We start from the raw sequence: 23,252 nt of genomic DNA on the forward strand, positions 1-23,252 counted from the left end.
CGATTTTTTTTTTCAGCAGAATCCCACACCCCCTGATTAAACCCAGTGTCGAATACAGGGGCATCTGCTTCTACGCGTGGGTGTTAGTCTTTGAGACTCTTGTATCTGTGCATGAGGAGAGCACTTTTTCTCAGGGCTTGGGGATAAATTTCACTCCCCATCTGCAGGGGGGAAATGTAGCCAATACACTGAAAAGTCCATCTAAGTTCAATACGATTATCAGTAAAGCTGAAATGGAGGAGGTATAAATAACTGAGGATGGGGATGAGGGGAGGTGGGGTGGGATTAGGGGCCGGGGGAGCTAATGTGGAAGGGGTTGAGGGAGGACTGAATAAGGAAGGAGAAGCGGGAGAGGGTGGAAAGAGAGAGGAGAGTCTCGAGGAGCTATTATTTCCACAAAGCAAAGCAGGAAGACTGCTCGGCTGGGCATTCCCTTTGATCTCAGATCAGTGGCTTCCATCGTGGGAAACACTCCCTGGAAGGATCGGAATCTCTGGTCAAGTTTGGGAAGAGAACCCCCCCACCCCCACGCCTCCCGCCCCCTGACCCAAATTAGAAAGCCCCGATTTCGGTGGCCCAGGAGCGGCAGAGTCTAGCAGCGGCAACCCTGACGGCCAGCCCCTGGGGAGAAGGATTCAACACAGCTGGCGGGGTTGTGTAAAGCGGGGGCCCGGCCGCTGTGGCCGAGGCAGAAGAGGAGAGAAGGAAGGCCGCCGCCGCGGTGACTTGGCTGTCCTTGGACGCCGTGGCCCTCGGGGGGCCTCCGGGGGCCACCGGTGCCCCAGCAGACCGACCCCTCCGAGACGAGGAGCCCGCCCGGCTGGGCAGGAGGCCACGGCGGGTGGGCAGGACGGCGCCGGGCAGCCGACGGAGAGGAGCCGATCTTGGAGTCGGGCCGGGGTAGGCGAGGGAGGAAGCAGTCAAGAGAGCCAGGCCCGGGGCTGGTTCCCGCCGGGGCACCTGGACTCGGCTGGCAAGCCCGGCGGGCGCCGGCCCACCTTGCAGGAAGGACCAGGGCCAGGTCTGAAAGGGCAGGAGGGCCGTGGCCACCGGCGACGGCTCCATTTCGGAAACGTAGTTGTTCAGGTGGGAGAGGAGCCGGATGCGGATGGGATCGGCACTGCTCTGTCCCTCGAGGATCCCCAGATATCTGACCACTTCAGTCAGGCACTCGCGGAAACCGATGCTTCTGTAATCCACTGCCAGGGCCCGGGCGTCGAAGAATCCTGTGAGGAGAACGGCCCACGCCCAACGTCACATCCAGCACAGCCCGGGAACGTGTGGCCCGTCATCCTGCCTTTGGAGGAAGGGCACGCTTCACCCCAGGAACTTGCGAGCAAAGCGGGTTTCATGGACAGAAGTTTGCTAAATTTCACAAGGATTCGAAACCTGTCATGTAGCCTAGCGGAAAAACCCTGGGCCCCGAGAGTCGGGGGACATGAGTTCTAATCCTGGTTCTGCCACTTGCCTGTCGTGTGACCTTGGGTAAGTCACTTCACTTTTCTGTGCCTCAGTTTCCTCATCTGTCAAGTGGGGGGTTGAATACCCGTTCTCCCTCCTACTTAGGCTGTGAGTCCCATGAGATCTCCCTGCAGGCAAGTGGAGGAGGAGGAATTGAATGCTAGTGACTGATCTTTCTTTACACCCCATGAGGGTCACTTGAAAGGTCCCAACTCCACCACTTGTCTGTGACCTCGGGCAAGTCATTTAACTCTCTGTGCCTCAGTTCCCTTATCTGCAAAATGGGGATTCAAACCTGTTCTGCCTCCTACTTTGAGAATGAGGCCTATGTGGAACCTGATTATCTTGTACCAACTCCAGTGCTTGGTACAGTGTTCGTCCCATAGTAAACGCTAACAAATACCACTATTACTATTATTGAAGTCCTAGTAGTCCTTTCATTTCGCTTGTCTAATAGCAACAGAGAAGCACCATGTTATAGTGGATAGAACACAGGCCTGGGACTCAGAAGGACCTGGGTTCTAATCCCAGCTCATCGCTTGTCTGCTGGGTGACCTGGGGGCAAGTCACTTCACTTCTCTTTGCCTCCGTTACCTCATCTGTAAAATGGGGATTAATGTCATGAGCCCCATGTGGGATACGGATTGTGTCCAACCTGATGAGCTTGTATCTACCCCAGCACTTAGTAAATTGCCTGGCATCTAGTAAGCACTTAACAAATACCATATACATAAAAAAAAAGAAACAGCGGACTTGAGACCCCAGCTGGGTAGTCCCTTGTGTATATTTGAATGGCTATTAAGACACCTGACTAATTATTATAGAATCGCTCATTATTCTCACTCACAATAGAGTGACATCTAAGCAGCCCCTAAAGAGTAAATAGGAATTCTACAGACTCTTGGGCAACCAAGAATAAGCTGAATCCGTGGACTGTATAAAGACTAAGAAAATATGGTAGTAATTTATGCCGGGACAAGAGATTTCCTATCATTCCTCATAATCACCACCCACAGGCATCTGCTTCCAAGATGACCACATACAGACTATGAAGTTTAAAATCTCTGTTGACGGTGCAGACTAACTCCTAACCATAACTTAATAATAATAATGATGGTGTTAATTAAGCGCTTACTATGTGCCAAGCACTGTTCTAAGCACTGGGGGAGACACAAGGTAATCAGGTTGTCCCATGTGGGGCTCACAGTCTTAATTCCCATTTTACAGATGAGGTAATTGAGGCACAGAGAAGTTAAGTGACTTGCCCAAGGTCACATAGCTGACAAGTGGTGGAGCCGGAATTAGAACCCATGACCTCTGATTCCCAAGCCCGGGCTCTTTCCACTGAGCCACACTGCTTCTCTAACTTCAGGATGGAAGATCCTCCCCGGGCTCTGATTGGTCCTCTGTCAATGGTGAGTGATCGGAACAGCTGAAAACCGGGACCTTGAAGTAGCAGAGGCTCTGAGCTTGATGAACTCCCTCAACCTTGTTCTCTCGAACGCAAAACCACCTTTTTGCTAGGCACCACTCTCCCACCAAGGCCCTCACAATCCCTAGCTGCCCTCCTGCTCAGAATGGATATCCTCTCCTCTCCTCCCTCTCTCTTCCTCGAAAGAAAACTCACCCGTCCCTCCTGTAGCGTGGAGCATTTTCAAATGGTCGACCGTCATCTGTAGGATTTCGGCTTTCTCCAGTTTGGAAGAGCCCTGCATTTGAGGAAGGGGAAAGGGCATGACTACAAGATATCATTAAATCCAAGGCATTTGGCAATTTCTACCCATCCTCAGTGGTACATTCGGTTGTTTATTCTGGAGAGAAAAATCAATAGCAGAGAGATTTGGGGGCCAATAAGGTCAAAGGAAAAAGAATTGAGGGCCAAGGTTGAAGACAGTGAGATGAGGATGCCACTGATTTATGTAATAATTATGGTGATTATGGTATTTGTTTTTATTATTATTAATAACAATAATGGTATTTGTCAAGTGCTTACTGTGTGCCAGGCACTGTACTAAGTGCTGGGGTAGAGACAACGAAATCGGGCTGGACACAGTCCCTATCCCACATGGGCTCACAGTCTCAATCCCCATTTTCCAGATGAGGGAACTGAGGTACAGAGAAGTAAAGTGACTTGCCCAGGGTCACACAGCAGATAAGTGGCAGAAATGAGATTAGAATCCATGACCTTCTGACTCCGAGGCCTGTGCTCTAGAAACTATGCCATGCCACTTATATGCCAGGCACTGTTCTAAGCGCCCCTTATGTGTCACCACCATTCCCTGCCACATTCTAGGTTTTCTGATTCTAAAACAGGAAAATGCTGAGGTGACAGGATGACCAAATGAAACTGTTTTTTAACTCTTTAAGCAACTACCAGTTATACTGAACTCTCCCAAGCGCTCAGGACAGTGGTCTGCACACAGTAAACGCTCAATAAATATGATTGATTGATTGATTACCAGATGAGCTTTCCTGAAGTGTTTTGTCTATATCATCTCAAGACTTTAAGTCCCTTATAGACTATTCAGCTTGTGAATGGGGTATGCATTTGTGTGTGTGTGTGTGTGTTTGTGTGGGGGGGATGTGTGTGTCTCAGAGGACAATAAAGAGTTGCAGGTGGTAATGATTTTCATCTTTGCCTGCTAAAGACCTTGAAATCAACATCATTCACCCAACACAGTACTACTAAGACAAATAATAATTACTATTGTTCTATTATATCACTATATTACATTATAAAACTATAGTATATATTACATTATTATTATTTAGCTCAGCTCAATTTAACACAAATAAAGTGTGGTTCCCCTACCTCAAAGAAGCCTGGGGTAGTGTGTAAGTTTTATGTGGAGGGGAGGGGGGTCCCTAGAGACAACAAAAGCACTGGAGGTTTTCAGTCCTCTAGACTGTAAACTCACTGTGGGCAGGAAATATGTCAGTTTATTGTTATATTGTACTCTCCCAAGTGTTCAGTGCAGTGCTCTGCATACAGTAAGCGTTCAATAAATACGATTGAATGAATCAGGAAACTGGCGGCTCAATTATTTCCACAGGAGAGACTGTCATCTCATTTCTGGATCCAGCCCTGCCGGGAACACCCGGAAGAAGGAGAGTCATTGAGTTATCCAAGGCCCATCTCCTCCAAGAGGCCTTCCCCAAGCCCTCCTTTCCTCTTCTCCCACTCCCTTCCGCGTCACCCTGACTCGCTCCCTTTATTCAACCCCCTTCCCAGCTCCACAGCTCTTATGTCCATAGCTGTCACATTTATTTCTATTAATGTCTCTCTCCCCCTCCAGACTGTTAGCTCGTTGTGGGCAGGGAATGTGTCTGCCAATCATTAGACTGTACTCTCCAAAGAACTTAGTACAGTGCTCTGTGCATATTAAGTGCTCAATAAATAGAATTGAATGAATGAATGAATGACAACTCTGATGGAGGTATCCACAGAAGAAAGATTTTTAGTACCTCGGCTAATGGGAGAAGGCAATAGAAGCTGAGCGTCAGAGTGTTTGAAAAGTGCTCAAATGCTACATATACAACCAAAGAGCCTCCCTCTGGAACTACTACCTGACCGTAGATGCTTAAGATGACGAAGGGCAGAGAGTCACAAGGATTAAAACCCTGAGTGTGTGTGTGTTCGTGTGTACGTGGCAGAAAGACCAGCAGAGACAATAATAATTGTCGTATTTGTTAAGCACTTACTATGTGCCAAGCATTGTACTAAGTGCTGCAATAGCTACAAGGTCATCAGGTTCCACATGAGGCACACAGTCTAAGTAGGAGGGGGAATTGGTATTGAACCCCCATTTTGCAGATGAGGGAACTGAGGCACAGAAGTTAAGCGACTTGCTCAAAGTCACACAGCGGGTACGTGGTGGAACCGGGATCAGAACCCCAGTCCTCTGACTCCCGGGTATGTGCTCTTTCCATAGGCTACAGTGCTTCTCTAGACAAGCAGAGATAAAGCGAGACAGAGAGAGACAGAGGCTGAGTCTTGCCTTGATTTGCAGGGAAGGAGGTAGCTTCTTGAAGGTATTTCCGCTTGGATCGCAAATAAACCTTACAGAACCTTCGGCATCGCAACTTCCTGTTGGGAATCGCCTTTGGTCAAGGAGTCTTTCGCCCGTCCGGTGTGGGACAGAGACCGAGTCTGATCGGATCGTACCGAATGTACCCCAGCGTTTAGCACGGTGCTCGGCACCGAGTTAGGCCTTAACAAATACCACAGTTATACCAAATACCTCAGGGTGCCCCGAACGTACCTGCTTCTCGAAGGCAGTGGGAACGAGGCGCCGGAGTTCGGACAAACTGCTGTTGATCCGGTCTCGTCGCCGTTTCTCTATAATCTAAAAGAGAATCACAGCAGGGTGAGAAACAGCAGAAGCAGCAAGGCCTAGTGGCTACAGCCCGGACCTGGGACTCAAAAGGACCTGAGTTCTAGTCCTGGCTCCACCACTTGTCAGTGGTGTGACCTTGGGCAAGTCACTTCACTTCTCTGGGCCTCAGTTACCTCATCTGTAAAATGGGGATTAAGACTGCGATCCCCATGTGGGACAGGGACTGAGTCTAGCTTGATTACCTTGTTCTACCCCAGTGCTTAGTACAGTGCCTGGCACATAGTGAGAGCCCAATAAATATTATTTTTTTAAAAAAAACCTCAGCCCTTGCTCTCTCTGCTGTGTCTGTGCGCGAACCCTCCCAGCCAATCTCAGAAAAACTTAAATTGTAAGCAATAATTTCTCCCCAGATTTCCCTATCTCACATAGGGTTCACAGCCTAAGTAATAATAATAATAATTATGGTATTTGTTAAGCACTTACTATGTGCCAGGCACTATTCTAAGTGCTGGGTAATAGGTTTGGACACAGTCCCTGCCCCACAAAGTGCTCACAGTCTTAATCACCATTTTACAGTTGAGGGAACTGAGGTACAGAGAAGTGAAGCGACTTGCCTAGGGTCACACAGCAGACAAATGGAGGAGCAGGGATTAGAACCCCGACCTTCTGATTTCCAGGCCCGTGCTCTATCCACTATGCCACTCTGCTTCCTTAAGTACGAAGGTATAGGATTGAATCCCCATTTTACAGATGAGGCAGAGAAGTAATTTGCCCAAAGTCATAAGCAGACAAGTGATTGAACCAGGATTAGAACCCAAGTCTTCTGACTCAGGTCCCTACTCTTTCCACTGGCCATGCTGCTTGTTGGTACCCATCTTGGACTGGGGCAGCAGAGCTGGCTCTATCAACTCTGGGGCCGACTTCAGCCCAGTGTGTCAGGGTGTGAGATCGTAGGGGGAGGAGGGAAAGAAAATCATGCGTTCTCTTGGGATTCCAGGGGAGGGGCCTGGGCCTTCCTCATTGTTATAGTCCTGGCCCTGATTCTGAAGTCTGAGCTTTTTCAAGGCCACACTGGACATTTTTTTAATGATATTTAATGTGACTAAAAGAACAGAGCACGCGCGCACACACGCACACAAACACACACATCCATGACTCAAACACAATGGTAGTGTCATTCCACTCGTTTCCAGTGTTTCAGGCCACCCATGTGAGTTGCCCAAGGGAGATCCCATTACCCCAATAATGAGCTCAGAACAAATTGTGAAATTCCCGGAGAAACAGACTGCCTACGTGTCGAGCCCGAGGTACAAAAGCGAAATCCGGTTTTCTGGAAGAGGGACCTGGGACTCACCCCTCTCCGCTTTTTCCTGGCTTGCATCTGAGATGTAGTGGTTGGGGAAACAGACCTGGATATTTGGCTGGAGATGGTGGGGAGGGAAAAAAAAAAAAAGGTTTGTTTAACCGCTTTCCATTCAAAACATTCACAGGTTTAAAGGGTTCAGGCTAAGGTAGACCAAGTGGCTCGGTTTTTTCCCCATTCCTTGGAATCCCTTCAGTGCACAGTATAGTGTATTTAATACCGTCTGGACAAGGCAGGGAAAGAAGAGGAATTGGAGGCAGGTAGATATTGGCCCAGCCTGTATCTGGTCCATCTAACAGCAGGTAAAATGAGAAGCAGTGTGGCCTAGTGGATAGAGCCCAAGCCTGGAAGTCAAAAGGACCTGGGTTCTAGTCCTGGCTCCATTGCTTGTCTGCTGTGTGACCTTGGGCAAGTCACTTTGCTTCCCTGTCCTTCAGTTCCCTCATCTGTAAAATGGGGATTAAGACTGTGAGCCCCACTCACAGTGTGGACTGTGTCCAACCTGTCCAATGTTCACTATGTGCCAAGCACTGTTCTAAATACCAGAGTAGATACAAGGTTATCAGGTTGGACGCAGACCCTGTCCCACATGGGGCTCACAGTCTAATAATAATAATAATAATGATGATGGCATTTATTAAGCACTTACTATGTGCAAAGCACTGTTCTAAGCACTGGGGAGGTTACAAGGTGACCAGATTGTCCCACGGGGGGCTCACAGTCTTAATCCCCATTTTACAGATGAGGTAACTGAGACACAGAGAAGTTAAGTGACTTGTCCAAAGTCTAGATAGGAAGAAATAGAATTGAATCCCCATTTTACAGATGAGGAAATTGAGGCACAGATAATTGAAGTGATTTCCCCGATGTCACACAACAGACAGGTGGCAGAGGCAGGATTAAAACTCAGGTCCTCTGACTCTCAGGCCCAAGATCTTTCCACTAGGCTATGCTGCTTCTCTTTCTCAAGTGCTCAATACGTTCCAAGCACTATTTTAAGCCCTGAGGTAAGTACAAATTAATCAGGTCAAACACAGTCCCTGTCCCATGTGGGACTCACAGTTTGGAGGGGAGGGACAGCAAGTTTTAATGCCCCCTCTACAGAGAAGGAAACTGAGGCATAGGATAGTTACGTGACTCACCCAAGGTCACACAGCAGCTAAGTGGCAGAATTGGGACTAGAACACAGGCCCATTAGTGGCTCCTTACTCCCTCCTGAACCCTGAGGCCAGCCTGCCTGTTCTCTGGGGATTGTCGAGGTGACCCAGGGCAAGGGAAGGATTTGGGGACAGAACTGGGGGTAAGATGAGGTCTGAAATAATTTTGTCAATCTGGTGTGTATAACTGACATATAGGTCCTGAGGCCAACTCAAAGGCGGGACTTCTTATTTTTTATTTTAATGGTGTTAGTAAGTGCTTGATCTGTGCCAGACCCTGTGCTAAGCACTGGAATAGATTCAAAATAGACACAGATCAATCCCTGTCCCATTCGGAGAAGCAGTGTGGCTTAGTGGAAAGAGCACGGGCTTGGGAGTCAGAGGACATGAGTTCTAATACCGGCTCTGCCACTTGTCTTCTGTGTGACCTTAGGCAAGCCACTTCACTTTTCTGTGCCTCAGTTACCTCATCTGTAAAATGAGGATTAATACTGAGAGCCCCACGTGGGACTTTTCTAGACTGTGAGCCCACTGTTGGGTAGGGACCGTCTCTATATGTTGCCAACTTGTACTTCCCAAGTGCTTAGTACAGTGCTCTGCACACAGTAAGTGCTCAATAAATATGATTGATTGATTGATTGACAACCTGATTAATTTGTATCTACCCCAGTGCTTAGAACAGTGCTTGGCAAATATTAAGCGTTTAACAAATACCATTATTTTTATTATTATTATTGTTCGGAGGTAACAGTCTAAGAAGGAGGGAGAGCAAGTATTTTATCCTCACTTTACTGTTGAGGAAACTGAGGCACAGAGTGGTAAAGTGTCTTGCCTTAGGTCACACCCAGCAGGTCAGTGGCAAAACACAACTTCTTGATCTGTGGCAAAGAACAAATTCCTCTGAAACATGCTGATTTCTGACTCTAAACTGTAAGCGCCTTCTAGACAGTAAGCTCCTTGTAGGCAGGGAATGTGTCTGTTATATTGTACTCTCCCAAGTGCTTTGCACACAGTAAGCATGCAATAAATACGATTGACTGACTGACTGACTCCGTTTACAAAGTTAAGGTGATTTGATTCCACCGGACTGTTTTTTTTCCAACAACCCAGCAGAAACCAGGATAATGAAAGAACGTGGTTTTTAAAACAACACAACAGAAACCCGGATAATGAGAGTCTCTACAAAGAGGCGTCCACCCGTCCCGAAAGTGGTCCCGGGAGGCCGAGGGTTAGATTTACCAGAATCTGCTTCTGTAATCCGATCAGAAATGGCAGTGTCACCCCCGAGAGACGAGATTCAGTTTCAGAGGAGAATAGCCAGAACGCGTGAGATCGGCCGCTCCCCCCTGCAGGACCTCAGGCCTTGTCCACTGTGGAGCTGGCCCTCAGCCATGGGAGGTGGCAGTGATGGGGGGCAAAGTATTAGATTACTGAGCAGTGACCGCCAGCAGCAGCAGCAGCAGCGAGGGCCGGAGGATTGGCATTGTGGGTGGGCTGACGGCAGCCTCAATAGGATCTTCACTCGGAGCCGGGAGAGCGTGAAAAACGAGGACTCCCATCTATACTAGCCCTCAGAGCTCCGTTTTTCAAGTGCTGGGCAAACTGCTGGCAAAACCGCTCCCTGGGTTGGGTTGTGAGTTTGGGCAACGCAGCTAAAAGTGGCGTCACGCTGGGAATTCTGTCAAATGGCAACCGAGATGCCACCAAGGCCATAGTGTCACACCTTCCTTCTTCACTGGATGCTTTTTTTTCAGTCAGTACGGACCCAGTCTTAGCCCAAGAGTGAAAGAGGAAAATCCCTGCTGGTTTAACAGCGTGGGAAGCAGCGTGGCTCAGTGGAAAGAGCCCGGGCTTTGGAGTCAGAGGTCATCGGTTCAAATCCCGGCTCCGCCACTTGTCAGCTGTGTGACTTTGGGCAAGTCACTTCACTTCTCTGGGCCTCAGTTCCCTCATCTGTAAAATGGGGATTAAGACTGTGAGCCCCCCGTGGGCCAACCTGATCACTTTGTAAACTCCCCAGCGCTTAGAACAGTGCTTTGCACATAGTAAGTGCTTAATAAATGCCATCAAAAAAAAAAACATGAGAAGTCCAAAACTAGGGCAAAGACCCCACAGAGGAATACTAGTTAATTATGTAGGACCACCTGACAGAGACAACAGTCTTCTTCATCATATTTACCAAAATACTCTCCAACTCACTAGAGTCCTCCTGCCTTCCTAAATACCCACTTTTAAGGGGGGTCTCATGTGCACCAACGCAACCACAGTTGTTCTTCCGTAAACAGGGGAGAATAATCAGTAGTATTTACTGAGCGCCTACTCCATGTAGAACACGGTACTAAGCACTTGGGAAAATACAACAGAATCTGTAGTGGTAGTTGCAAGATTAGTTGTAGTAGTAGCACAGTAATTTATTAAGTACTTACTATTTGCAGAGCATTGTACTAAATGGTGAGAACGAGAAGACAGGTGGGAATTAAACATGGACCCCTCAAGGGATTCACAATTAATAAACACGCTTAGTAGAAACTACACCTGTCTCCAAAGACCTTACTTCAATCGATCAATCAATAGCATTTATTGAGTGCCTACTGTGAGCAGAGCACTGTACTACGCATTTGGGAGAGTACAGTATAACAGAATTAGTAGAAACGTTCCCTGACCACCGTGAGCTTCAGCCTAGATGGGGAGACAGACATCAGTATAAATAAATAAATTACAGAGATGGGGGATACAGACATTAATATAAATAAAGAAATTACAGATATAATTTACTATGTAGGAAAGAAGACAAAGACACTGAAAAACTTTAGAGAAAAGAAAAAGATAGAGGAGTGAATATATACAGGAGTTAGGGCTTAAATAGCAGGGTACATAAATCAGTGGTAGGGTGTATAAAACAACAGAACCACAAAGTATTCAGTGTGAGTGTAAAGACTGAGTGCCTTTACAACCGATGATTTTCCTGGTTTTTTAATTTGTGAATTTGTTGACGTTCTCATGATAGTTCTTTCCATGAGTCCATAGTTCTTTGCCTTTCCCAGGGTAGAGTCAGAGTTCCTGAAGTCAGGCCTGCAGCCTGGGCACTTTGTCAGAGCCCAGAAATTTGAGGCTAGTTCGATAAAAGTCAAAGTCATTAAGTTCATGAGACTCTTTGGTTAGGACCTCCTCTGTACGCAGTGCTGACGCATATTGGGAAGGATCACCCAAAGAACTAGATCCAGGACCCGGGATGTTTTTTCTTTTAGTTTTTCATGTTTTCTTAAAGATATGACAGTTTTGTTTAGGAGTCAAGGAGAGGAAGCTAAGAAAAACACTAAATAAGAGAAGCAGCGTGGCTCAGTGGAAAGAGCAGGGGCTTTGGAGTCAGAGGTCATGGGTTCCAATCCCGCCTCTGCCACTTGTCAGCTGTATGACTTTGGGCCGGTCACCTCACTTCTCTGGGCCTCAGTTCCCTAATCTGTAAAATGGGGATTAAGACTGTGAGCCCCCTGTGGGACAACCTGATCACCTTGTAACCTCCCCAGCGCTTAGAACAGTGCTTTGCATATAGTAAGCGCTTAATAAATGCCATCATTATTATTATGATTAATAAATACTGGTGTGACAGAATGAGAGGTGAGGAAGACTGTAAGATCATTGTGGGCAGGGAATGCGTCTGTTTATTTATTGTCATATTATACTGTCCCATGTGTTTATTGCAGTGCTCTGTATTCATAGTAAAGTAGGCAATAGTAAGTGCTCAATAAATATAATTAAATGAATGAAAGAGAAATATGGTTCCTTTAAAAGAAAAAAACAAACTAAAGCCCCAACTTCAAGGGCTCCCAAAATCCTTGACCAGAAAAAGAGTTCCAGGTTCAGATGTTTAAACAGGTCTGGGAAGTCATACTATATAATGGAGTTTGGGAAATTAACACAATTATTTTTATTATTATTATGGTATTTAAGTGTTTATTATATGTCAAGCACTGGAGTAGACACAAGTTAATCAGGTCACACGCTGTCCCTGACCCACATGAGGTCAAATCAGGTTGGACACAGTCCCTGTCCCACCTGAGTCTCGCAGTCAAAATCCCCATTTTACAGATGAGGTAACTGAGGCACAGAGAAGTGAAGTGACTTACCCAAGGTCACACAGCAGACAAGTGGCAGAGCTGGGATTAGAACCCAGGACCTTATGACTCCCGTGCCCGGGGTCTATCCACTAAGCCAAGCTGCTTTTCAGTGACTTGTCCAAGGTCACACAACAGGCAACTGTGGGACCTCATTATCCTGTATCTACCCCAACACTTAGTACAGTGCTTGGCACATACTAAGTGCTTAACAAATGCCACAGATAATTAGTATTATTATTATTCCCCCATCCAAAACGTCTTTTTTTCCTTTAGAATGCCCTCCCCTTTCCCAGCTCCTAACTGTTCTCCCAATCCCTAGTTCTCTATCCTTGGAATAGTTCTCGATACCTACAGTATTTCCTGGCTGCGAAGATCCAAGAAGAAGAGTAAAAGATTTCCTTCTCCGATGGGTCTTTGAAAGCCAGTCAATCAACTAATGGCATTTCTGGCGCACCTACTATGTGAGAGTACAACTGTGTAGGAGGCTAGGATACTTGGTCCTTGCCCTCAAAGAGTTTTATTTTGAAGGGAAAGTGTTTTATCTGCCTGCAGATGATCTGCATTAATCAAGGTCTCAGTCTCCAAGGTTTCATGAACAGGGAAAGAAGCAGGAGGTGGGGAGGGGATGACTACTTTGGTGGGGGTTCCTTTGGGTGTTTTTCCTGCCACAGTAAGGAGAGTTTCGGGAAGAGATTGGACATTAGGTGTGAAGGTGTTCAATGTGTGCAAATGAGTGTATTTTGAACACACACTCAGATTGTAAGCACTGTGAGGGAGAGGGACGGTGACCCGTCAAATTATTTTGTATTTATTCCAGCGTTTAGCATTGTGGTTGGGACCTAATAAACAAATCATCATCATAATAATAATGATTTTTATTATTATTATTATTATGCACTCTTGCAGGGGAACTCTCATTGCAGGTGGGCAGGGAAGGTGTCTACCAACTCTGGTATTTTGAACTCTCCCAATTACTATAAGAACTCAATAAATATGATTGATTAACTGATTGATTGATTACATGTGCTGAAATATATGCAGAGTTGCAGAGTGATCATTTTTCACAGAATAATTTCATCCTCAGTTGAAAATTCCCATAAATTTGAAAAGGAAGGGTTGCATTTGCCAAATGTCTGAAAAAACAATTAATTTTTTTAAAAAATCAAGAATGAGCTTCCCTGTTCCCAAATTCTGGTAATTCCAAATGTGTGTTGTTTATAGGTACGATGACTTACACTGTCTGTTAAGTGGTTTGTGTGTAAAAGAGCTGGACAATTGAGTCAGTTACTCATTATACATGCACGATCTGGTCAAGTTATTTACTGTAAATTAGGTTTGCTTAGTGCCTCTCAGCCTTGGATAAGGTATCTGTGGAGCGTTGAAAGGCAAAAGGAGAAAGGCAGTGGAGTTCAAATCACTTTAATTTGCACCAGAATTAGTAACTAGAAAAGGAAGAGCTGAGATTGTTCTGGATTCATCAAAAGATGCTGTGAAGTTATATTTTTATAGACAAGTACCATCAATAAATCAATACTTATTCATTCAATCGTATTTGTTGAGCGCTCACTGTGTGCAAAGCACTGTACTAAGCGCTTGGGAAGTACAAGTTGGCAACATATAGAGACGGTCCCTAGCCAACAGTGGGCTCACAGTCTAGAAGTGCTTACTGTGGGCAGAACACTGTACTAAGCAATTGGGAGAGTTCAATACAAGAGAGTTGGTAGATACGTTGTTCCCTGCTCTCTAGGAGTTTAAAGTCTAGAGGGGAGATTCATCCTCTGTCCATGCCCTGATGCTAAAAAGATTGTCGGGGGGGCAGAAGCAGCACTCTTTGCTAGGAGACAAACTTTCTGATTTTCCACACCTTTCAAAGGAGAAATCCCTTACCAACTGCTCCTTTACAACTACACTAGTCATTCATTCATTCAATCGTATTTATTGAGCGCTTACTGTGTGAAGAGCACTGTACTAAGCACTTGGAAAGTACAATTCGGCAATAGAATCAATTCCTAACCAACAACAGGCTCTTTAGTGTCATCATCAACTCTTGTAAACCCGCCTCTAAAATCAAGAGGCCCCTCTCCTTGTGGGCAGGGATTCTCTCTGTTGCCGAATTGTACTTTCCAAGCGTCTAGTCCAGTGCTCTGCACACAAGTAAGTGCTCAATAAATGCCACTGAATTGGCTACAAACGTAAAAGAAACAACAGCCTCCCGCACGGCCCATTCTCTCCGCTTCCAGTCCCCAATGAACTGGGAGCTCCTGGGCAGGGAATTCTGTTACACTGTTCTCCTCCAAGTGCTTAGCACAGTGCTCTGCACACAGTGAGCGCTCAATAAATACTGATGATTGATTGATTAACGGATGAGTGAAAAGCGGCTCAAGATATAATTCTGCCAAGTAAACTATCGGGATGCCCTTCTGAGCTCTTCAGAAAAACGATAAAGTACAGTGCAAGCACTTAGTACGGTGCTCTGCACACAGTAAGTGCTCAATAAATATGATTGAATGGATGAATATAGAACAGTCGCTGCAAATTCCACCCGTAATTCAGCAACACTTCTGGGTCTGATTTTCACTGTTCACAATCTCTTTAACCTAACATGTCATAAGCACCTCTGGAAAAGTTTAGAGTGGGAACTTCACCTCCACTTAACTGAAGGAGGAATCCCATTTTACTAGTCAGACTGGGCACGGGCATTTCAGTGACTAGTTCATAGTCTCAAAAGGTAGCAGCTCATTCTCTTCCCGTCCTTGGCACTATACTAGTCCCCTCCGACTGTGGGAACTGGATTGAAACAATGTGGGAGGTGGAGAGAGGCAGCCCCATTCGTGAGTACTGCTAATTGTATGTTAACTATATTTAGTATCAATAGGCTTTCAGATAATGGTGGGAACAGAACACATCCCAGACAGACCGGGATTTTATTCAGCCAGACCAGAGGATGTAACTCTTACCTCCACTTGGGCTCTTCCCAAGTGGGTTTTCATTCATTCCATCCTATTTGTTGAACGCTTACTGTGTGCAGAGCCCTGTACTAAGCGCTTGGGAGGGTACAATACGGCAATAGAGACAATCTCTGCCCCCACAACCCGTTAGTAGGAGAATCTAGCAAAAAGGGGAGTAATCAAAATCTAAAGTTGTCATTCTCTTCGATGGTATTTATTGAGCGCTTACTGTGCTAAACGATTGGGGGAGCATAATACTTTACTTGTATTGATGTCTGTCTCCCTCCCTCTAGACTGTAAGCTCGTTGTGGGTAGGGAATGTGACTGTTCTTATAGCATACTGTCCCAAGCACTCAGTACAGTGTTCTACACACCGCAAGCGCTCAATAATATGTATTACAACCGTGTTGGTAGACATGTTCCCAGCCCACAGGGAACTTACGGTCACCTAAACTAGTACCCTATAAGACTGTGAAATAATTTTTGAAAGCTGGCCAGTGTGTTTGGCGGAGGAAAATAGCTTTTGATGATGGGGCTGGAGAAAGAGAAGAAAAGAAGAGGAAAAAGAAGGCCAAAAAAGAAAGTGAAATAACAAGTTTTTCACTTCAAAGAAGCAAGCTGGATTTATCCTAAGGAATCCTTCGAGGGCCAGCTGGATTAATCTCGGGAAAACCCTCTGCCTCCATCCAGATCAGGCTGTTGACAGTAACAACGATGGTACTTGTTAAGAGCTTCCTAAGTGCCAGGCACTGTTCTAAGCGCTGGGGTAAACACAAGGTCGTCAGGTTGTCCCACGTGGGGCTCCCAGTCTTCATCCCCATTTTACAGAGGAGGTCACCGAGGCCCAGAGAAGTGAAACGGCTTGCCCAAGGGTCACACAGCATTCAAGTTGGGGAGCGGGGACTAGAACCCACATCCTCTGGCTCCCCAGCCCGGGCTGTACAATCTATCCCCCCAACCCAGCCTGAAAGGGGGAGAAGGGGGGGATTGTCTGGATGAGCCCAGAGCCCCTTACCTGTATTCTTCTTTTCCCACATCTATGATTCCATCCGATTCGGTGTCCGAAGAGGTCTCCTCGCATAGCCTCTTCATGGTCAGCGGCAGCAAATCGAGTGCCCCTCTGGGGTGTGTGTGCAAACACACACACACACACACACACACACACACACACACACACACACACACACACAGAGCCCTGGGAAGAGGTGGGGGCTGAAGCCAGATGGAATAAGGAGGCAGCCCTGATTGAGACTAGCCCCCTCCTCCTTCCCACCTCCTCCCCTCCCAGTGACACCCCTAGCCCTCTCTGCTCCTTTGTCTGGCTGGCAAAACCCACCACCACCACTACCAAAATCGCTTCCACCCGTCTTTGGGGAGTGGGAATGCTGTCTCTCCAACCCCCTCCACCTATCCTCTGGTTTCTTGTCGTTCAATTGCTCCTCTCCCACACTCTTTTTTTTCCCCCACCCTCCACCAAAAAAAACCCCCAAAATCAACACCCAACTCCCTTACCTTGCTCCCCCTTTTCTCCCTCTCGGGCCTGCTCCTCTCCAACCTTCTCCCCCCGTCTTTCGCCTTCTCCCACCCTCTCCCCCTCTTCCCAGCCCGCCTTTAACCTCTCCGTTTAATGGGTTAATGAGCTCTCCCCCTGGAGTGATGGATTAACTGCGCCGCGCTCAGCTTTTTCCCAGGTTTTCAATTCTCCTCCCTCTCCCTCCCCTCTCGCTGCGCTGATTCTTCCTGGAAAAAGAACAGCGTGTGAACACTTGCGGCCCCTCCTCCTCCTCCTCTTCTCCCCCTCCCCACCTCCCCCCATCCCCTCCCCCCCGGCTCTCAGCCGCGGTTTAAAGGGACCAGTGACCTTATTGGCAACCGAAAACCGTGGGAAAGAGATGGGACTGATAAAAAAAAAAGCCTCGAGTTGTTGCAGGGAAAAATCAACATCCAGCCTCCCTCCCCCCTCCCGCCTCCACGCCCCGCGCACATGTCTGCGAGGACCGGCCGACGGAGGGGCTGAGGATTCCGATGAAAACCATCTTATTCTAAGCTCCTTTGCTGGCGGAGGCCAGCTTTTCAAAGGGGCTATTGACGGGGATTAATCAATAGGCGGCGGCGAAGAGGGAGAGGGGAGGGCATTGACCCGGCCCCTGTTTGGAGTTCTGATAAGGTCAGAGCCCTGGGAGAGATGAAGAAGTTAACTCTGAAGAGGATACAAATTGCTCCCTCCCGCTTCCCTCCTCCTCCGTCCCGGCCCCAACTCCCTGCCCCCTCCAGCGCAATATTACTTCTCTCTCCAGGTGCTCGCCCTCCCTTCTTCCTTCTCTTTCTCCCCCCACCCCTTTTCTCCATCCACCCCTTTTTTCCCTCCCTTTTTCTTTTCCTCCCTCCTCTTCTGCCTCCCTTCCTCTTTCCTTCCTTCTCCCCCTTTTCTCCCTCTCTTCCTTCCACCTTTCTTCTCTCCCTTCTTCCCCCATGTTTTCCTCCCTTCTGCTCCCCCCTCCCCTCTTCTCTCCTTTCTTCCCCCTTTTCTCCCTTCCTTCCTCTCTCTCCTTTCCCCCTTCTCCCTCCCTTCCTCTCTACCTTCTTCCCCCATTTTCTCTCCCTTCTTCTCCGTTCCTCTCTCCCTCCCTCCTTTTCTCCCTCCCTTTTTCTTTTCCTCCCTCCTCTTCTGCCTCCCTTCCTCTTTCCTTCCTTCTCCCCCTTTTCTCCCTCTCTTCCTCCCCCCTTTCCTCTCTCCCTTCTTCCCCCATGCTTCCCTCCCTTCTTCTCCCCTCTCTCTCCCTCCCCTCTTCTCTCCTTTCTTCCCCCTTTTCTCCTTTCCTTCCTCTCTCCCCTTTCCTCCTTCTCCCTTCCTTCCTCTCTCCCTTCTTCCCCCGTTTTCTCTCCCTTCTCCCTTCCTCTCTCCCTCCCTCCTTTTCTCCCTCCCTTTTTCTTTTCCTCCCTCCTCTTCTGCCTCCCTTCCTCTTTCCTTCCTTCTCCCCCTTTTCTCCCTCTCTTTCTCCCTCCTTTTCTTTCTCCCTCTTCCCCCATGTTTCCCTCCCTTCTTCTCCCCTCCTCTCTCCCTCCCTTCTTCTCTCCTTTCTTCTCCCTTTTCCCCTTTCCTTCCTCTCTCCCCTTTCCTCCTTCTCCCTCCCTTCCTCTCTCTTGCCTGCCTTTCCCCCTTCTCCCTCTCTTTCTCTCTCCCTTCTTCCCCCTCTTCTCCCTCCCTCTCTCCCTCCTTTCTTCCCCCTTTTTCTCTCTCCCTTCTCCCCCTCTTTTTTCCCTTCCTCTCTCCCTTCTTCCCCCCTTCCCTCCTCTCCTCCCTCCTCTCTTCCCTCCTTTTCACCCTCCCTTCCTCTCCTCCCCCCCTTTTTTCCCTCCCACTCCAGCATTTCTAACCAAAGTCTGTGGTTACTCAGCTGGGAGAGCCCATTTGACTCTCTGGGAGCCTGTCTGTCTGCCTCCCTTCCCCGGGGCCCTCACAATTTCGTCAGGCTCGGGATACTTCTGGGCCAGGCAGGTCCCTTCAGAATGTCAAGCTTCTTCCCACAAGGGTTGGACCAAGTCCATTCCTTTGGCAACTGTAGGATCCCGGCTGAGAATGGCCCCCCGGGAGCTTGACCGCTGACCGCCACCCTGAGCGTCTATGGTCATGGTTCCAGTCAGGGGAGATGGGCAGTAGGCCTGGAGGAAATCTGGCCTGTGGTTGGGAAAGAAGGCCTGCAGCTCATTCAAAGGCCCCAAAGTTCACTTGAAAGTAACGTTAAAATGGCCACCGGCATCTTCGAGCAGCCATTTTAGAAGTTGGAGCTCTGGGTTTGTTTGCTCGATGTTCTGTGAGCGGAAAAGCCAGTCTGCACGGTACAACAAGCAGAAGGACATTCCGCACGCAATGTGCGGCAGGCTTCAATGTCTCGAATGCAGAAAATGATGCGGGAATAACTTGGAGAAGAGAGTTCTCTATTTTCCCCGGAAGACTCTCTCCCAGTGGGATTAGCACTGCCTGTTCTCCACCCTGGCCCTCTCTCTGGGTTCTTTGTTCATTGTTATTTGGGGCTGCCTCCTACTGCCCAGTGCTTGGATCCGTCCAAGCACAAGTCTTGGGAAGCAGCGTGGCTCAGTGGAAAGAGCCCGGGCTTTGGAGTCAAAGGTCATGAGTTCAAATCCCTGCCCTGCCAATTGTCACCTGTGTAACTTTGGGCAAGTCACTTAACTTCTCTGTGCCTCAGTTACCTCATCTGTAAAATGGGGATTAAGACTGTGAGCCCCCCCGGGACAACTTGATCACCTTGTTACCTCCCCAGCACTTAGAACAGTGCTTTGCACATAGTAAGTGCTTAATAAATGTCATCATTATTATTAAGTATAATCTCAGCTCCACTACTTGCCTGCTTCATGACCTTGGTCCAGCGCTTAGAACAGTGCTTTGCACATAGTAAGCGCTTAACAAATGCCATAAAAAAGTCACTAAAATTCTATGGGTCTGGGTTTCCTTATCTGTAATTTGGGGCTTAAAAACCTGTTCTCCCTCTCTCTTAGACTTTGAACCCCTTGTGGGACAGGTACAATGTCTAATCTGATTGTCCTGTATCTACTCCTTGCTAGGCACAGTGCTTGGCACACTGTAAGCACTCAATGAAACAGTAGTAGTAGTAGAGTGCTCTGCACATAGTAAGTGCTCAATAAATAGCACTTATTATTATTATTATTATTATTATTCATTCATTCATTCAGAGCCCAGAATGCAAGGTGATATGAGACAATTAATTCTAGGTCACAGAGGTAAAGGTCTTTTTTTATGGTATTTGTTAAGCACTTAATATGTGTCAAGCACTGTTCTAAACAAAACACTGGGATAGATTCAAGTTTATCAGATTGGACACAGTCCCTGTCCCACATAGTAATAAAATGATGGTATTTTTTTTAGCGCTTACTATGTGCAAAGCACTGTTCTAAGCACTGGGGAGTTACAAGGTGATCAGGTTGTCCCACGGGGGGCTCACAGTTTTAATCCCCATTTTACAGATGAGGTAACTGAGGCATAGAGAAGTTAAGTGACTTGCCCAAAGTCACAGCTGACAGTTGGCAGAGCCGGGATTTGAACCCATGACCTCTGGCTCCAAAGCCCATGCTCTTTCCACTGAGCCACGCTGCTTCTCACACTGCTTCTCACAGCCCACATGGGGCTTACAGCCTAAGTAGGAGGGAGGGGGGGTTGAAACCTGATTTTACAGTTGAGGAAACTGAGGCACAGAGAAGTTAAGTGACTTGCCCAAGATCACACAGCAAGCAAGTGGCAGAGCTGGGTTTGGAACCTAGGTCCTCTTACTCCCAGACCCATGCTCTATACACTAGGCCATGCTGCTTCTCATGAAGTTTCTCAGATATATTAAGAAATTCATGGAAGAGAAGTCCGTAATGTTTAGAGAGGGACAGTGAGGTATGGAGGGGGAAAAATAGAGATGCTAGGGAAGTTAAATGATATATATCCATAAACACGAAGATGGATATCCAAGATCACAACCGTCATGTGATTCCCCCTTTAAACTGTAAGCTCATTTTGGGTGGGGAACGTTTCTGTTAATTCTGTTGTATGTTGCTCGTGGTAAGCACCCAATAAATACCATTGATTGATTGATGATTTATCATCTTAGTACTTAGTACAGTGCTGTGCACAAAGTAAGCGCTCAATAAATACGATTGATTGAATGAATCAACTGGTAGCCTCTGCCAGAGACAGAAAATTGGGCTGGATGGATTGTTGTACTGTACTCTCCCAGGCACTTAGTACAATGCTCTGCACACAGTAGGTGCTCAATAAATATAATCGACTGGCCGACTGACCGTTCCTGACCCAATAACAGCCTTGGTCATGTTGGTATGGTTTGCAAGCTTGTTGATGTGGGGATTAAAAAACCCCCCACGGTATTTGTTAAGCACTTACTAAGTGCCAGGCACTGTATTAAGTACTGGGGTAGATACAAGCTACTCATTTTGGACACAGTCCATGTCCCACATGCAGTTCACAGTCCTAATCCCCATTTTACAGATGAGGTAACTGAGGCACAGAGAAGCTAAGTGACTTGCCCAAAGTCGCACTGCAGACAAGTGGTGGATCTGGGGTTAGAATCCAGGATCACTGACTCCCAGACTCACTAGGCCACGCTGCTTCCTTTTCCTTTTTACTTCTATGTGCCCCCCACAAGTCTGCATGCAAAACAGAGTGCATAGTTCAAGATTCTGCGTGCGGTAGGTACTTAGTAACAGTAATAATAATATAATAATGGCATTTATTAAGCGCTTACTATATGCAAAGCACTGTTCTAAGTGCTGGAGAGCTTACAAGGTGATCAGGTTGTCCCACGGAGGGCTCACAGTCTTCATCCCCATTTTACAGATGAGGTAACTGAGGCCCAGAGAAGTTAAGTGACTTGCCCAAAGTCACCCAGCTGACAATTGGCGGAGTAGGGATTTGAACCCATGACCTCTGACTCCAAAGCCCGGGCTCTTTCCACTGAGCCATGCTGCTTCTCTAGTAAATGCTGGTGATAGTTGGCAATGAGAATAGCCCAGTGGGGAAGCTGCATGACTAGTGGAAAGACCACAGGCCTGGGAGCCAGAGGTCTTGTGTGCTAATCCCAACTCTGCCGCATAGCTGCTGTGCGAACTTCAGCAAGTCACCTAACTTGTCTGTGCCTCAGTTCCCTCATCTGCAAAGTGGGGATTCGATATCTGTTCTCCCTCCTACTTGCACAGTGAACCTGATGTGGGAACGGATTATCTTGTATCTGCCCCTCTGTCTAATATAGTGCTTGGCCCGTAGAAAGCGCTTAACAAATACAATTATTATTATCATTATAATTAGGTGGGGCAGGTCCCTGCATTTTCTCTGAGCAGCCAAAGCCTTGTCACAAATGATGTTTAATTAGGTCCACTTCGAGGAAGCTGGGGGCAGGCATCGCGCCCCTATTGCCAATGGAGAAACTGAGGCACCAACTGGGAAAGGAGCATGCCCAAGGTAGCAGGGCGAATTTGAGGCAGAGCCAGACCTGGAACGAAATGCTTGGAGGGCTGGGATCTTGCCTAGCTACCGGTAATAATAATGGCATTTATTAAGTGCTTACTATGTGCAAAGCACTGTTCTAAGCACTGGGGAGGTTATAAGGTGATCAGGTTGTCCCACAGAGGGCTGACAGTCTTAATCCCCATTTTACAGATAAGGTAACTGAGGCACAGAGAAGTGAAGTGACTTGCCCAAAGTCACACAGCTGACAATTGGCGGGGCCGGAATTCAAACCCATGACTTCTGACCCCAAAGCCCGTGCTCTTTCCACTGAGCCATGCTGCCGGTCTCTCCCAAATGCATAGTACAGTGCTGGGCGCACAGTAGGTGCTCAGTAAATGTCACGGACTGATTGATGGTTTCAGGCTGCTTCCATGTGGGCCCACTCCTGTCTCCCTTCCATCACTGCCCCTGTCCTTTCCTGCTGGGAAATGTCTCCTCCGGAGCTCCCAACTGTGAAAAGTTACAGCAGCTGGAGTGTAGGACTCAGGGCTGATCTGTTTGAAATAAAAGAACGGCAGCCCTGGGACCTCTTACCTCCCCGTGAACCGACACCTCCGAATTAACCTCACACATGCCTGTCTTTAGTTGGGACAGCTTCTTCTTCCTGCCTGATCCATGGCCGGTTTACCAAAGCTGAAGTCTCTGCTGAGGAATGGAGATGGGATCCCTTTGGGCTAATGTTATTGCCTGGCCCAGGGGATGGGGAAAGAGAACCTTGAAGGAAAGATGTATTTTCTGAAGCGCCTTCTCACCAACTTTTTTTTTTCCATTTTTCTAATTGCAACAGCCCCTTGTGAGGTAGGGGGAGGGATTACCACACCCA

The 23,252-nt window shown here is 47.5% G+C and overlaps 1 protein-coding gene across 1 annotated transcript; it reads right to left on the reverse strand.

Moving 5' to 3' along the window:
* Nucleotides 1–547: 547 nt before the first annotated feature.
* HEYL (hes related family bHLH transcription factor with YRPW motif like) lies at nucleotides 548–16,841 on the reverse strand. The gene is made up of 5 exons (XM_038758248.1): nucleotides 16,400–16,841; nucleotides 7,153–7,219; nucleotides 5,724–5,807; nucleotides 3,089–3,170; nucleotides 548–1,226 (listed from the first exon to the last, which is right to left on the reverse strand). Exons 1-5 carry the CDS (start codon nucleotides 16,474–16,476, stop codon nucleotides 553–555), a joined length of 984 nt encoding a protein of 327 aa, XP_038614176.1. The 5' UTR covers nucleotides 16,477–16,841; the 3' UTR covers nucleotides 548–552.
* Between the last annotated feature and the right edge of the window lie 6,411 nt (nucleotides 16,842–23,252).

This window comes from Tachyglossus aculeatus, chromosome 16 (genome assembly GCF_015852505.1).
Source record: "Tachyglossus aculeatus isolate mTacAcu1 chromosome 16, mTacAcu1.pri, whole genome shotgun sequence".
NCBI classification, from domain to species: domain Eukaryota; kingdom Metazoa; phylum Chordata; class Mammalia; order Monotremata; family Tachyglossidae; genus Tachyglossus; species Tachyglossus aculeatus.

Excerpts from the sequence above, each read along its gene's own strand:
- HEYL (XM_038758248.1), bottom strand. The coding sequence starts at position 16,476 with ATGAAGAGGCTATGCGAGGAGACCTCTTCGGACACCGAATCGGATGGA. Across the intron at positions 5,808-7,152 it reads CCAGGAAAAAGCGGAGAGGG|ATTATAGAGAAACGGCGACG; the intron begins GTGAGTCCCAGG and ends ATTCTCTTTTAG. Across the intron at positions 1,227-3,088 it reads CCACGCTACAGGAGGGACGG|GATTCTTCGACGCCCGGGCC; the intron begins GTGAGTTTTCTT and ends TTCTCCTCACAG.